Source organism: Platichthys flesus, chromosome 3 (assembly GCF_949316205.1).
Source record: "Platichthys flesus chromosome 3, fPlaFle2.1, whole genome shotgun sequence".
NCBI lineage: Eukaryota > Metazoa > Chordata > Actinopteri > Pleuronectiformes > Pleuronectidae > Platichthys > Platichthys flesus.
The window spans coordinates 14394320-14409136 of NC_084947.1; the positions used below are offsets into that span (position 1 = coordinate 14394320).

General features: G+C 42.3%; 1 protein-coding gene across 1 annotated transcript; it reads right to left on the bottom strand.

Annotated features, from left to right (window-relative positions):
- Positions 1–2076: 2076 nt before the first annotated feature.
- On the bottom strand, positions 2077–10361 carry hapln1a (hyaluronan and proteoglycan link protein 1a). Its single transcript, XM_062379627.1, has 4 exons — positions 10087–10361; positions 5143–5487; positions 3732–4034; positions 2077–3608 (listed from the first exon to the last, which is right to left on the bottom strand). The coding sequence occupies exons 1-4, from the start codon at positions 10175–10177 to the stop codon at positions 3319–3321; spliced, it is 1029 nt and encodes a 342-aa protein (XP_062235611.1). The 5' UTR covers positions 10178–10361; the 3' UTR covers positions 2077–3318.
- Between the last annotated feature and the right edge of the window lie 4456 nt (positions 10362–14817).

The following is a 14817-nucleotide window of genomic DNA, read 5'->3' on the forward strand; positions in this document are numbered from 1 at the left end:
CCAGATGTTGAGGTTTCCTCTCAGTTTCCAAAGACACACAAGTTTGGTGCAGTAGAGAGTCTGTAGCTCGTCCTTCTGCTTTGTGTTGCTGGGATGTAGTGGCAAGATTTTAACAGGATTTCTTTGATGCATGTCCCAAAAGGTAAAGAACCAATAACAGTTTTGGTTCTTCTTAAAGAAAGGTAAACTGTGCGAGGAGTAAAGAGAGGTTTCGCCAGCAGGTTGCGCTATCAGACTAAACCACAAACCTGAGTTTTTGTCTGTTCAGCGCCATTGAATAAAGCAAAGTTATTTCACTTCTGTTCTCACAGCGCTCGCACATCTCAAACAAATACTCAACATGAAGTGAAGTAAACTCAATGATTTGAATCTCACCCTTGAGAATCAATGTCTCAACTCAATGTCTTGCGGCGTCTTGTGTAGACATAATATATTTGTGAAAAACCTTTCAGACGTGCTCCATAGACCACATCCAGGAGGAGCAGGGAGGACGCAGCAGTGTGAATTACAGCAAAAAGACCTGGATTAAGGCAAAGTGACACTTGTGCTGAAATGGCCAATGCTGCAGAACTGTATATCTGCATAGAATCCACACAGTGAAAAGCATGGCTGAAAGCGGATCTTCTTGACTTCCAAACACTTCTCACATGTGCATAGTGAGCAGATTAGTTACGTTGTATAAGAAACAGAAGCTTTTTGAGTATGTTATCCTTCACTATTCCCAGATCAGCCTCTCGCACAGCAATGCCTTGATGTCCACAGTTGTACTGCCTGAAAGCACAAAGCACCTCGGCCCAGGTCATTACATCAGGTCGGTTGATTTGTGATGGTTTGTGTTGCTGTGGTTTTCACTGCGACTGGCCACTCTGTCATTAGAGAGGACTTAACTTGTGATTAAAGGCCGACCTTGGAGTAAAACCTACAATCTGGCCTCATGAAATGCAGATGTCTCATGGGTGATCAGCGGAAAACCCACAGACCCCCTCAGCCCATGCTGGTCCCTGTGGTATTTAACAAGCTCTTGAGGTTTGTTTTGGAATGGAAAGGCACCACAGCTCCTTACGATTTCCTAAGCCTGACAGGCCGCTCAGACTGTTCAGTCAAATCCAGAGTGTCCATCATCCACCCATCACGCTGCGCTTTTCCTGACACACATAAAGGAATCTGGTTACCTGTGAGCGACAAGCAATTTGGATGAGGCGTCCTCTGATTTGCTGAAAGACCGCATGACATTTGGATCCACTAAAGATGCAATCGTAGTTAAGTTTTCTTTTTGAAGAAAGAAAAATCTGATATCTGAAGAATTAAGTCATAATGTTCCAAGAATTAGTTCGTAATCTTTGGCTGTGTCATTTGACAGGGTGACTATCAGAGGCTTAGCCTTTTTGTCTCAGTTTAAATTGGGAATGTGTTTCATTGTGATAACTACAAAAATAGCATTATATTTTAATCTTTTGACACATCAGCACGACTTGTATCTTTTCATATTACGACTTTCTTCTAAACTTGCAGTTTCTTCTAGTAGTGTTATAACTTTATTCTCATAACATTAGGAGTTGGTTCCAAAAATCTCACTTTTTTTAATACTCATTTAGGTTTTTCATTTTATAAAAAACACATTTAATTAACATTAACATTTTCTATTTTTCATAAATTCTCTCCTTTTCTCTTGTTTCTAGGCTCTGCGGTTTCCATGTAGGAAAAAAATCCAACACACATTTCCATTGGTCTGGCATTACTCTGCTGTACCTACCTAAATCTGACCCCATTCCCATGCACTCCCTCTTACAGACTGTGTTCCTTTGTCTAACTTAGTGGTGGGCTGGTAGCCTGGCACTGAGTTAAAAAAAATGCCAAAGAACAAATAAAAGTGAGGAGAGTTTAATCTCAAGTCCTCTCGAGGACATGGACTCAATCCAGATACATGGCCTCACTAATTTGGCAACATAAACAATGCTGCTTTTAGAATCTCAGCTTAAACCTCAGTATCAGCCCATAATGAGCTCATAACACACGCAGGTTTGGTTTCGGTGGAAATAAAAAGGTTCATTAAAGAAAAAAGAGCAATTTCAACCATTTCATTTTGAGTTATATTTTTTATTTGAAACTGTTTTGTTGAAAAAGGTACATTGCGATAAGAAACAAGAATACCTTAACGTTTTCTTTTTCATGCATGTTTGACAGACGTTTTGAAGTAAAATACATCGCCATAATACCACATGTAACCTGCAGTAAGTACCATATGTTAGAAACAGTAAGAATACAGTAGCAAAAAATTAATCATGAAATATCAAAATAGTGTTGTTTTTTTAGCTGACAGGGTATCTAAAAAGTGTGCCATCTTCTGATGGTGGCCCACCATTACCAGAAACACACCCACACGACATTGTTAGAGACAATTTCCGTTAAATTTTTGCTGGTTTTCACTTTATTCTGAAACACATTCAGATCCCGTCATCACAACATGTTTGACTATCAAACCATCCACATTTAGGGGCAAATAGGGAAGATCTGGTCTTGTTGTGTTTTCACTATCTTACTGAAATGTTTTTTGTTGTAAATCATCTACAAACTCCACTTCACAAACAAATCTGTAAGTGTGAGGCAGACATTATCAACAATGTAAAGAAGAGGATGTTACGACAGTAAAACGTTTTGTTAGAAACAACCGACTCTATGAGGTTACATTAGTCAAAATGTAAAAAAAACGTGTAATTGTGTTGATCAAATGGGAGCAGTTAATTCATGGAGAATGGGTCACAGACCACGACATTTACATTCATTTTTTTGATAAACAGTCAATTTGATCGTGAAAATAGTGGAAATCTGCAATTACTTACTGCAATATAACATGTTGATACCTACAGCTCAGTAGTGGCAGCCACGTATGATCATCAATTTCAGATCTTTCACTGATGCGATGGTTAATAAAATGAAATAACTCATGGTTTGTTCTTAAGACATGTTCATACATCACGTATCTAATCATTCTGTGGAGGACAAACCGAACTTAGGTGATGTTTCAAGACCATTAAGTTCTTGTCTCTGTCACATCAATCGTACATTAACTCTGTTGCTCTTCACCGGAATGTCTGTAAAATTAACAAATCCAGAGTTACAGATAAAAAAAAAGGAATGGCTTTAAAATATTGGATCAACAGTATTTTTTAGGAATTAAAAAATGTTATCACAGCTTCAGAAAGGTATTGGGTTCATGCTAGTTAAAATCCAAAGCTTATTTGCTTTATTGTTGATTTTAATTGTTGTGGTTGTTGCTGCTCTTTGGTGGTTATGGCTTCCCTACTCCTGTCTACCCTCTCACTGCTCGGCCTTGTAGCAGTAGACCCCGTGAGACTTCTGGCTCTTGTCTGGGAACCCAAGGAGCCGCACCGCAGCCTCTTCGGGGCTGCAGTTCTTGCGTGGCCTGGAGATGGGGTAGCGGACGCTTCCGTCGGCCAACCAGCCAGCATCGCAGCGGTCGTAGTTCTCGACCTTCCAGGCGGCATAGATGTGGCCCACCTTGGCGATCTCAGCACCGTCATCTAAACACGCCTGCACGGCCTCATCGAAGGTCAGCCTGTCGGGCTGCACCAGCCAATAGAAACGCCCTGGTGACAGAGACACAATTCATGAATAATTTGAATATTTAAAATTTTTGTTATATGCATTTATTTTGCCGCGTCATTGTGTTTCTTGGTGGAAGCACCGAACCTATACAAACAAATCCTCACCCTTGAGTGCAGAAGTGTAGCAGAAAACGTCGTAATAGTTGACTGTTTTGTTGCGGCGGCCATAGGTTCTAATGCCGGGACCATTGTTGGCGCCACCACAAAGCTCTCTGGGATTGTTGATGGGGTACTGCACTGTGCCATCGCTCAGCCAGCCAGCATTGCACCAGTCCAGACCTCCCTTCCAGGCCTCATGCAGCTGCTCAGGGGTGGCGACCTCGGCATCCTGGTCCAGACAGGCCTGCGTGGCCACGTTGAAGTTCATGTTGTACCGGCCCAGATTGGGGTGGTACGGGAACACAACACCTTAAGGAGGAGATTGAATGAATACAATAAGAATAGGTTATATCTTTCTTAAACATCTTTATATCTGGTGCAAAGTCTCATAAAATGGCAATGTACAACACAGCAGGTTGTCACACAATTGTTAGCATGCGTGTTAGCATTGCCTCAGTGCACTTAAATCTTTCATTTATCCACTTCAGTGTCACTTGAGTGTGTGTGGTCTCGCAGACCACTGCAATTTCTCTAGGGAAGCTGGCTTAGCTCACATTCGATGTGTTTAGTTTTATGTTGGTGATTCAGGGCTTACATGTGTTAGTCATTCAGGTCCAGCTGCTTAAAAATGAGCCAAGATTTAAAAACGATCATTCTATCAAACCTGTTTAGGTTCTGCTGCATTAAAGATAGAGGCTACTTGTAAAGTCATAATTCAAAAGTGAATCTTTGCAACAGTAAAACTTGATTCTAGTGAAACATGAAGCTGTAGCTGTCTTTATGCCAAGTTCTACCTTAATAAATTATCAAATTTTTAACCAATCATTTATTTTATCGGAGAAGCAGAAGTTTCTGTTTGAGTTCTTTTTATCTCCATGCCTCCACCCACAATGATCCCTCACACATGTGTAAGACTATCAACAGAATGTGGGTGGGAGCTGCTTCTTGGGTCTGAGGATCTGTGACATACTGTAAATATTTAATCTGTCACCATGCAAGATTCTTCTTTTGTTGAAATATACTTTGAAGTGACGTTTGTGCTCCACAGGACACGATTTTAATGAAATGTGATGAGTAAGTCAGATGCACGAGGATATGAACCAAAAGATGCTTTATGTGTTTCTGTTGACTGATGTTGAACAGTATTAAAATGTAATCATGACCGAATCATTACAGAGGTTTTATATAAATCCGCACAGCTTTTTTCATTTTCCTCAAGAAGAGACGTGGATGTTTTCAATAGCTAGATATTAAAACATTGAATCATGCATTTTTAACAGAAAGGACACATTTAAAATGACTGAGTAAACATCTGTGTCTCCCCAATTGGAATTAAAACCTACACCGATTATATGAGAGTAGATGAGGCCTGTGCCTGAGCTGGATGTCAAGCTAGACATAGAAAAACTGGATTTACCTTCAGTGAAACCGATTAGCACCTCCAAGCTGACCTCCTGCATGGTGTCTACCATCCCGTTGATGATCTCACAGCGGTACTTTCCTGTGTCTTCCATGGACATATCGTTTATAGTGAGGGAGGCATCATTGTTGTCGATCTCCTCCAAGAAGACGCGGCCCTCAAAGCTTCCGTAGGACTTCCTGTGGAATCCCATGGAGAGCAGCACGTCCTCATTCAGTGACTCGTCCTCTGCCACCTTCGTCCATTTGACTCGCATGCCGACGTTACCGAAGGAAGGTCCGTTACTGGACAAGGGCCTGCAGGGAAGGGTGACGTTGGCTCCCAGCTCAGCGTACACCTTGACTGGAAAGAGGAAGACATAACATAACTTCACCTGCAGTTTGGTCGTGATTGTACCTTCATGACTCTTGAACTTGAACTGCAAATGATTACATAATTATCCCTGACGATTGGATCCAGATCTTTTTTTGCTTTGATTTTTGAGCTTGGCATGACAAAGATGTGAGCTCTTGTTGGTCTTTCTTTTTCTTCATAATTGTTCACAGCATGATTTAGCATGTGTATACTGTATTTATTATCCGAAAGTACACATGGACACACATGTGCTTACGGTCAAAGTGTTCTCTAACACTCAAGTATCAAAGAGTCTGGGGGGATCCTGTTTGGTTTATTAGATACAGTGTTGGAGACAAGCCAACCTTCTGCCCCTGGAGCCAGTTATCCTCTTCAGTCTCCTTCCTGCCTTTGACAGCACTGGCACTTAGAAACATTTGGTTCCCATGAATTAACCCCAAAGGTGCGTATCATTCATTTGTAAACTATATCACCAGTAAACCAAACTGGCTTTAGTTTAGTGGCTGATTATCGTTATTGATACACAGAATCCTTATTTAATTTTCATTTAGCTTGTTTCCTCTGTATCCTCCATTTCTTCCCTCCCCGTACAAACTAGGCCAACCTTTATCTGAAAAAGGAAGGCCATCTGTGTCTCACCGCGGGTTTGCACGTCCACGTTTAGACCTCCCAGGGCTTGCTTAGTTAAGAAGACCCCTACCAGCCAGGGGGTGGCCTGTGCCAGGCAATAACAAGCACCAGATGTAGGAATATACAGGACCCCTGACCCCACCACCACAGAGCCACCCTTGAACAATCAACCTTTTCAAGGGGAGTGAAGCTCTGCACCTAATATTGTGTATGACATAAAACGGTGATTACATAACCCCGGTCTATCAACTTCTACAGCTTTGGTTTTCCATAGCTGCAAATGGTCTGCAGACATTACATATCCATCTTGTTCAACTGAGTAGTTTTTGGCTGGATCCATGTCCAATGCTTAACACATGGTCCATTACATATCTGTTGCCATGTCTACAATAAAAAAAGAGAATCCTGTGTGATTTATTTTTCGCCCAGCGACTCAGTATGTATGATCTGTGTCTAGATCTATCTGTCTCCTCTCTCTGACTGAGGAGTTTGTGTTGAGGCGCCTAACTTAAAGCAGAGCCAAGACTGGAATACTGCGCTACTGGCTCCTTGCTGGGAAATGTTTCCCACATGGGCGATGTGGGAAATAATAGGAGCCACTGGCTTGGCGCCTTTTGTTCTGATCAACCCATAGGCTGCACACACACATACAAACACAGGCTGCATGTGCCAGAGACTACTTCTGTTACACAGTGGCCACACCCAGTAGCCTCACTGGCCTCTCTGGTCAGCTATAGATCGTCTTGCCGCTGCTATTCACTAATGTCATTGAAAGCAGCACAGGTTTTAAAAGATGTCTGGGCAAGATTCCTCTCTGACCGCCCTGTCAGTGAGCAATGACTCACTGCTGGGCTGTGCCTCGTAAATTCTCTCCACGGGTAGCAGTTTGCATTAAGTGTGATTAAAACCTGAAGGATCCAGAATGACTAAACTGCTACTAATCAAAAGCTCTGGCAAAGGTGAAGGCGACGTCAGCCCCAGCAACGGACGTCTATTTTCCACATTTCCAACCTTGCTTAGGAGAATATAGTCGATTCAATAAAAGGGTTCATTGTTCTGCTTTATAGAAACATTGTTCTGTTAAGAAACAAATACCGATGTGGTTTAAAACCCTGAAATGTAAGACAGAAGGAGGGGTGTGCCGACCTAATGCTGAGAAAGGCGCTTGGAATAAATTAGGGTGGTCTAGCCAGCCTCATTACTAATAGATCACTAAATGAAAGCTTAATAAAGCACTCATATATTCTGAAGCAACCTTTAGCATAATGATGCCTTAGAGACAATAGCAGGCAGAGAGACGGTGGTGGTGAAATAATGACAATGCTCTTTCCAGCTCCTGCAGTTTCCAGCAGATACACGTCCCACAGGAGGATGTAGCCCCAACCATTTTAGGGCACACTACTCCCATAAAGCAACAGCCTGGTGTGTGTACTTAGCCTTTCAGGAAGAGAGAGAAAGCCCTTCCATTCTCTGTCGCACCTCAAACAGCATCCTATTTATTTGAGACTCCCTGAGGTCAGAGGTTGGGCCAATTGTCACGTTTAACATTAAAATGGGTTGTGAATGGGCTCTTCCTGAGATTTGGGCGAGGAGTGCAGCTGGGAATGACAACACAGTATTAGATAAATGAACACATGTGCATGACAATAAAAAGACTCCACAGCTGCAGCCAAGACCTACTGCCAGTTTATGACACAGCACAATTCTCTCTCACTCTATAAAAGGTTGCATTAGCATGTGATCGGAAACATCTGCTTCGCTGTGACATGCCGCAAACTGAAAATTACATATCAGTGACCTATATATTTAATTCCCTAAAATAATTTGTGCTTCAGTTAATTAAAAAAAGCCTTATTTGCTCATATTTCTCATCCATCGCTGTCAAAAATAAAAAACTTGAACTTGGTTGGCATGAGTTTTTAACTAAAAAGTATTATCTCAATTAAACTTAATTAAGTTTATTCTATAATTCTTAGTATTTATAATTTAAAAAAAATATTTGTATAATTCTGAAAAGTAAATGATCATAATAAAATAATATTTGGCAAAAAAGTTGTGAATTTCCCTCAAAACCTTGAATATTGTGTTAAAAATTCATTAAAAATGTAAAATTTTATGCAGGAAATTGCCTTCTAATTTGAGGTTTTCTGAACCTATTAATGTTTTGCCTTGCATGAGAGGTTGCAGAGTAATTAAATGCAGAGTGTCGTCCATGCACGTGTATTTTAGTGCATGCACGAGGTGCCACACCTTCTGACAGAGCTGCCAGACATGTGTTGCTTTACATCCTGCAGCTCCGTCGATCTGCTGCTGGCCAGCCTGTCTCAATGTGGAGAAGGTATTAACAAGCGCAGCTGGGACAAGCTCAGCCGGCCAACTCCTGCTCACTAATTCCAATAAACTTTTCCTCTCCTGCAGAACAAACACAAAGAGTGGGTGTGTGCTGCTCACATGATCCCACATCTGCAGCACACGTGTACACCAGAGTCATTTTATTTCCCTCAGTTTTACATAACACACATGCACTGGGACTCAATGGCTCTGTCAATGTCTCGGGCCTGAACCCCGGTCACATTTTCTACTCGGCCCCCAGCCTCAGGCCCCTTTTCCCACCCAGCCCCTAGCAACAAGGCCAAGCCTCAGTAACTAACAACCACCACGAGCATTAGACTTAACAGGCTATTACGTCCCGGGGGAAGACCAAGTCATTTGGATGTTGTTTAGCATGGGGCTCTATACGTTTGGCTGTGGGTCGTTAATCTTAACTTTCGCGCCTGTCACGCTGCCCACTACTGTGGCCAGTTTCCAAAAAGCTCCCAGTGGCAGAGTGAGTCAGGAGGTATAGGGAGCGGCAACAGTCAGCCAGCAGACGGGCAATCCACCGCTCACAGAGCCAATAAAAAGCTTCACTCAATGCAACAGGGACAGACTTGGCTTTAGCTGAGCCGACGCTTTCACATGAGGCAGACGGTGAGGTCAGGCACAGTATAAACATACGTGCACTTTACATACACACCGATGACATCACTGGCAAATGGGAGTAATTTCACTGTTTGTTCAAGCATCATCTCGTCCCCCAGAGAAACGGTTCTCCCCACGGGCGACCCATTTCCTCTCGTCTTGGAGGACAGGAATCTGAGGCCTCCCTAATTTGACATCTACTGAGTCAGCTGCTGCGAACACATTAAATATCACTCAGTAGATGCAACATGAAGGCTTCCAGCTACCTCTCTTTTACTTCTCGCACAGCGGTGGATCCATTCTAGTATTTCAGAACTCGCAGCTGCAGCAGCCGGCTCAGTGTCTCATCCTGTATGGCCTGCATGAATTTGAATTATGTCGGCCTCATGATTGAGTGCAGGTGCTCTATGATAAGCCTTAAATCAAAGGTTTCATGTTCTGTTTGCAAGAGGAACAAAAACATGACAGAAAATGGATAAAATGATACAAAACGTATTGACTCTGAGAAATTCCTGACTATTCTTGAAGGATTTACATCTGAAAAGGAAATAGCACTACTGGCCTAGTTTCAGCCACTGAGGCACCTGTGACCCGTGTTAGGAGTCGAACCAGCAGCAGGAGTGGTGTGGTCCAGAGAGCCTCAGTGAATGACAGTGTGATTTATTCAGCGGCCGGGCCGTGCTGTGGTGGTCTGCACGCAGCAAGTCAATGAGCTAACGGTGGGTCACACTGTGCCTGTGTGTGTTGCCCCAGAGACGACTCTGCTACCTACTGCTACAATGAGCCTGCTGTTACACAACCCGGTGCTGCGGTAGCACTTTTATCAGAAGCCCTAACACAGATCATCCTCTTTATTTTCCCATGCACAAACTCACTTATTCACACTTAGAAAAATACACAAAGCTGAATTTTACAAAATATACAACAGTGCACTTTGAAATATACTTTTGCAAGTGATACACATAGTATTTCTTTAAAGAGAAAATTCAAACTTACCTGTTAGTTCGAAGGAGGGGATGGTCTCCTGACCGAACGCACTGCCAGCCAGGGTCAAGGCGATTACTGTGATGCAAAGCAGACTCATCATTTTCTCTTTTTTCCGTCTTCACTAAAATATAAATGTTAAACTTACAAAGTAAAAAAATGTCAATCTAAAATGTAAAATTTGATTTAAAAAAAAAAAGAACCCAAATTATATTTCTTGTCTTTGAATTGTTTGTCATCTAGCTGTCCGTCCTTCTGTCTGTCTTTGTGCAGCAGCCGCCTGTGGTGCTACTGGAAAATTTGGGTTCCTCAGAAGTCCAGACAAGTGCCTTTTATTGAAGCCCTGCATGGCTGAGACCACTCCCCCTCCTCTCAGCCCATCACCATGCTCCCATCTCTATACTGGGTTCCCGTTTGCCACATTATTGGGGAAAGACGCCCTCCTCTCCTTTGGGGCAGAACGAAGGATATGTGCAGAGACAAAGCCCCAGACAGTTAACGTGCAGATACTTATCCTGAGTTAATTGTTCCAGTGAGAAATGCTGTACAGGGAATAATAATAAAGTTTAGGTCACATCACTGAAATTAATCAGCTATACATTTATTCTCAGTAGAGATGAGTGAGTGCATCGCATCCAGTGTTTTATCAACTGTTTCCACTCTATTAACATGAACTCATTCTGGTTTTATGATCGACTTAATTCTTTTTGTTTTGAAAATATCTTTATTAGGCTTCAAATAAACAAATCAGTTTTAATGCTTGTAAGTTAAATGTTGTAACTCTGAACTCTGTAATGGGCCTGAACTATTCCCTTTTCTAGCCCCCCCTCCCCCCACACTTCCTTGGCTTACATGTACATTTGATGCAAGAGCATTAAATGTAAATGTCTCATAAAAATGATGTATACTGACGCTCTGCTTGCAAATCATGCTTTGACTCATTTTCCTTCACTTTCTTTATTGTCCCCCCCACATTCTCCTACTCCCTCTATTTACCCCCCCCCCCCCAAATGTAATTTATTCATTCAAAGCTACATTTCCTCTGTATCTCTTCCTGTTTGGAAGTGTTTAAATTTGTGTTATAAACACCTTTAACTAAGTAGGTAAGGGATCAAGTCGGCTAAAACCGGGCCTCAGCACAGTTAAACAATTACAACACTTACGGTAAAGTGTGTGAGTGTGTTTCTCTTAGTGTCCTCCGATGCTAAAGCAGAGCAGAGACAGCAGAGTATAACTCTTGAGAGGAGAGACCAGCCTTGAGCAGAGGGGCCCTGTGTGGTCTCCCCTAAACGTTTTCTCAGCCGTCTGGAGTGTCTTTGAGAAACGGCGAGGCTGGGAGTGGAGCAGCAGGCTGCAGATGCTGCTCTGGACCACTCCGTCACTGGAGTTGTTACAGCTGGGACAGTCAAAACGCTCCTCTTCCTCTCCGCCTCTCTCTCCTCGGCCCCGTCTGTCAATCGTTCAAACCCCACAGAGACGACAACAGAGAACATGGTGGGCCTCAGTTGTATACTCTAAAGTCTAAGCTTGCCCCGGGCACATCCTCTCTGCCTCTGCCATGGACCCTCCAATCTTCTGAAGTTCTGAGGGACTGTTACATAAGATGGAAAAAAAAAGGCCCCGGGAACACAGTGAAATTATAAACATACACAGGCCCAGTGTGAGGGCACAGATATTACCGACACACTCTGTGAGTTTAAACCACAAGCTGCAATCACCTACTGCACCATGACCCTGTCTGTGAGATACTCTGTGGACATCAAGGTTTGCTCCTGAACTGTAGCAGTTTGCTGCATCAAAAGCAAACAGGACCTGACCTCAGACCTATAGTTAGATAGATAGATAGATAGAAAGATAGATAGATAGATAGATAGATAGATAGATAGATAGATAGATAGATAGATAGATAGATAGATAGATAGATAGATAGATAGATAGATAGATAGATAGATAGATAAATAAAAAAATATGTTTGGCTGCCACATTTTCCTCCTTGAATCGTTAAATGAAAGTAAATGTGAAGTCTGGAGAGCTTCAGCTCTGATGACTTTTCCAGAAAGGGAACTGTCTGACAAACACTGATGTTGAATCTCCAATGACCCCTGGAAAACACATTTGAAATTCCCACATTTTGAAATAAAAACAATTAAAAGTTTGGTTTCTTTTTTCTGAATTGAGGCCGTTAAAGTGCAAGTCACTTGCATCTGCATAAAAAACATTTTGGTCATTGCCAATGTCTTTAAAGGAGTAAGTTCATGCAAGACATACCTTTTTAGTAAACATCTGTGTATCCATTATTGCAGAATTCTTAATACAGTACAAGCTTATGCATCTGTGTCACGCGCAAATTTGTAGAGTACAGAATGTACTGGTCTGTTTAGATGTGCTGCATATTTAATGTCTTGAGCCTGAGCAGATTTGGAGACCCACCCAAAGAATCCCTCACAGTTCTGCTGTGTCAGAGCCAAGTCTCAGAGCCGTGAGCGAAGCCACAGCTGGCTTTCTGTAGGTTGTGCTCCCAGCTCATGGTTGGGGTGGTACAAATCTTTTAACATATAGCAGCTCACAGGGTCGGAAGCATGAGGGCAGGCAGGATAGTGAGCAACATCCAAGAAGTGACTCTCTGGACTCTCGGGAGTCTCTTATATAAAGACCTCATTAGGCTAGACAGGAAGAGGTCAAAGCTGGACAAGCACCAGCTATCCCATGTTAGCCTAATACACATTAGGCACCGCCAAACATGTGTTCCTCGTTATCTGCACCAGGACACCATGTGAATAGAATTGGAAACATTTCTGAAAATGAAGTGGGGATAATACAGCGTTTGCTCCTGTTAATAAGGCAGTGATGACACAATGAGGCGAGAGACTGGGGCTTGAAAGTGTCTGGGGGGGATGAGAAAGCGAATGTGCTGAGTGGGTACGTACGTGAGCAGAGCAGCTGTGACGCCACTGACGGGTGTGTCATAGTCTCATTGCCTCCACATCAGACCAGGGGAAACAAACAAAATAACCGTAATGTGGTTTGTAATGTATATTCTCTGTTATCAGACCCTGATTAGACAATGTGGCCACACACTGGCCTTTGTTTGCTTTCTCTGGCCGCTGTGTGCGATGACAGAATGGTGGCTGGGGCCACTGTGCTCGGGTGTTGGGATATTTCATCCATCTGCTGGATATGACACGGAAACACACAAACCACAACAGAGCAGTTGCAAAACCCAGGAGGTTGAAATGATTCTTCACAGCCAAGTGGCTCAAAAGATCAAAAAACAAACAGAAAAGGTTACATGAAATGTAGTCCATCAAACTTATGATTGATGTCTGATAGGGCTGCCTGGCCAGACGCCTTCATAACTTTTTGCAGTTCCATTTCTGATGTGATGAGAATCTATGTTTACAACGTTTTTGACCTGTTCCCTGGGATGTTCTTTGTGTATTTTCTGTCTCTTTTTGTCTTTGGTGCTGCGCAGATGGTGTCCGCCATTAACCATACTGGAATGTGATTAAATACATTACAAAACTTGAACGTAACCTGAGTGCTTCGGCTACCTCCACTTCTATTACATTTGAAATGTGATACATTTTTACAGTACTATATTTGTGGACGACCACAAATTCGAAAGAAACTATTAGTTGTTATATTAAGTTGTTTTCCTCTGTCTCAGCTGTCGAGAATCTTACAATAATCTGATAATCTCACCAAATCAGAAGTCTTTCCCAAAAAAAGCCAACTCAATATATCAGCATCAGACAACCAAGACAATTCAGTATTCTTTGACTTGTTCTTGTCAAGCAAGTGATTCCTTGTGAGGCATGGAGGAGCAGCGGTTAGCACACAGTAGCTAGTCACCTCACAGCAAGACGTTTCGTGGTTTTAACCCCACTTTTGGCTGCAGTGACCTTTGTGTTTTCATGTTTTGAGGGGCATTCTGCGGGTACTCGGCCCCCCAGAGTCCAAAGTCATCTGAGGTTAGGGCAAGTGGAGACTCTAAATTGATAATAGGCGTGCATGAGAGAGTCAATGGTTGTTTGTCTTTATATGTTGGCCCTGCTATGCATTGGCAATCTGCCCCTGGGTGATCATCTTAATGTGTTATATTTTCTTTCCATGGTTGGGGAAGTATTCCATTCTTTATAGACCTCTTATGGTTTTTGTTTGATTGTATTTATTTGACACCACATGTTATTGCTATGAATAAAATTCAGATTAGCAGTGTAAAATACTGTGGTGATGTATGACCAAGCATAAGCATTTGCGTTATCCAAGTTAAAGATGTTTTTTCAGACATTCCTCTGGCAGCTGAACACATCCACTTCAGTGCTTTAAAAGACATGGCTACCATCCCATATCTCTTTCAGTAGCCCACTTAGCAGTAAATTTATACACCATGAGAGAGCATCTCGTGGCCCAGTTCTGGATGGCGTCCTTGTCGGGGTAATCCTCGGGAAACCTCCAAATTTCTGCAGCAAACGATGACGACTGAGCCAATCATTAAATACTGAGGTTTTGTCAAGATTAAAAAAACAAGGTCTGTAACAATTTCCGTGATTCATCACTGATCCCAGTGCTCTTTCAGCTGATTCTGCCAAAACTGTGATTTCCCCTTAAAAACTCAAATGATCATTGAAGGTGAAGCAATGATATTCAGAAAGGACCAAACTTAAAAATATACTTGTTCTGCATTGATTTCTACAGTCCGTAATCCGTGTTTAATAAATCTCAATTAAATCTCAAATCAAA

What these genes read in the sequence shown, in the direction of transcription:
- hapln1a (XM_062379627.1), bottom strand. Translation starts at nt 10,177, where the DNA reads ATGATGAGTCTGCTTTGCATCACAGTAATCGCCTTGACCCTGGCTGGC. An exon ending in GCTAATCGGTTTCACTGAAG is followed by an intron (nt 4,035 to 5,142) that starts GTAAATCCAGTT and finishes CTCCTCCTTAAG; the next exon opens with GTGTTGTGTTCCCGTACCAC. An exon ending in CTACACTTCTGCACTCAAGG is followed by an intron (nt 3,609 to 3,731) that starts GTGAGGATTTGT and finishes CTCTGTCACCAG; the next exon opens with GGCGTTTCTATTGGCTGGTG.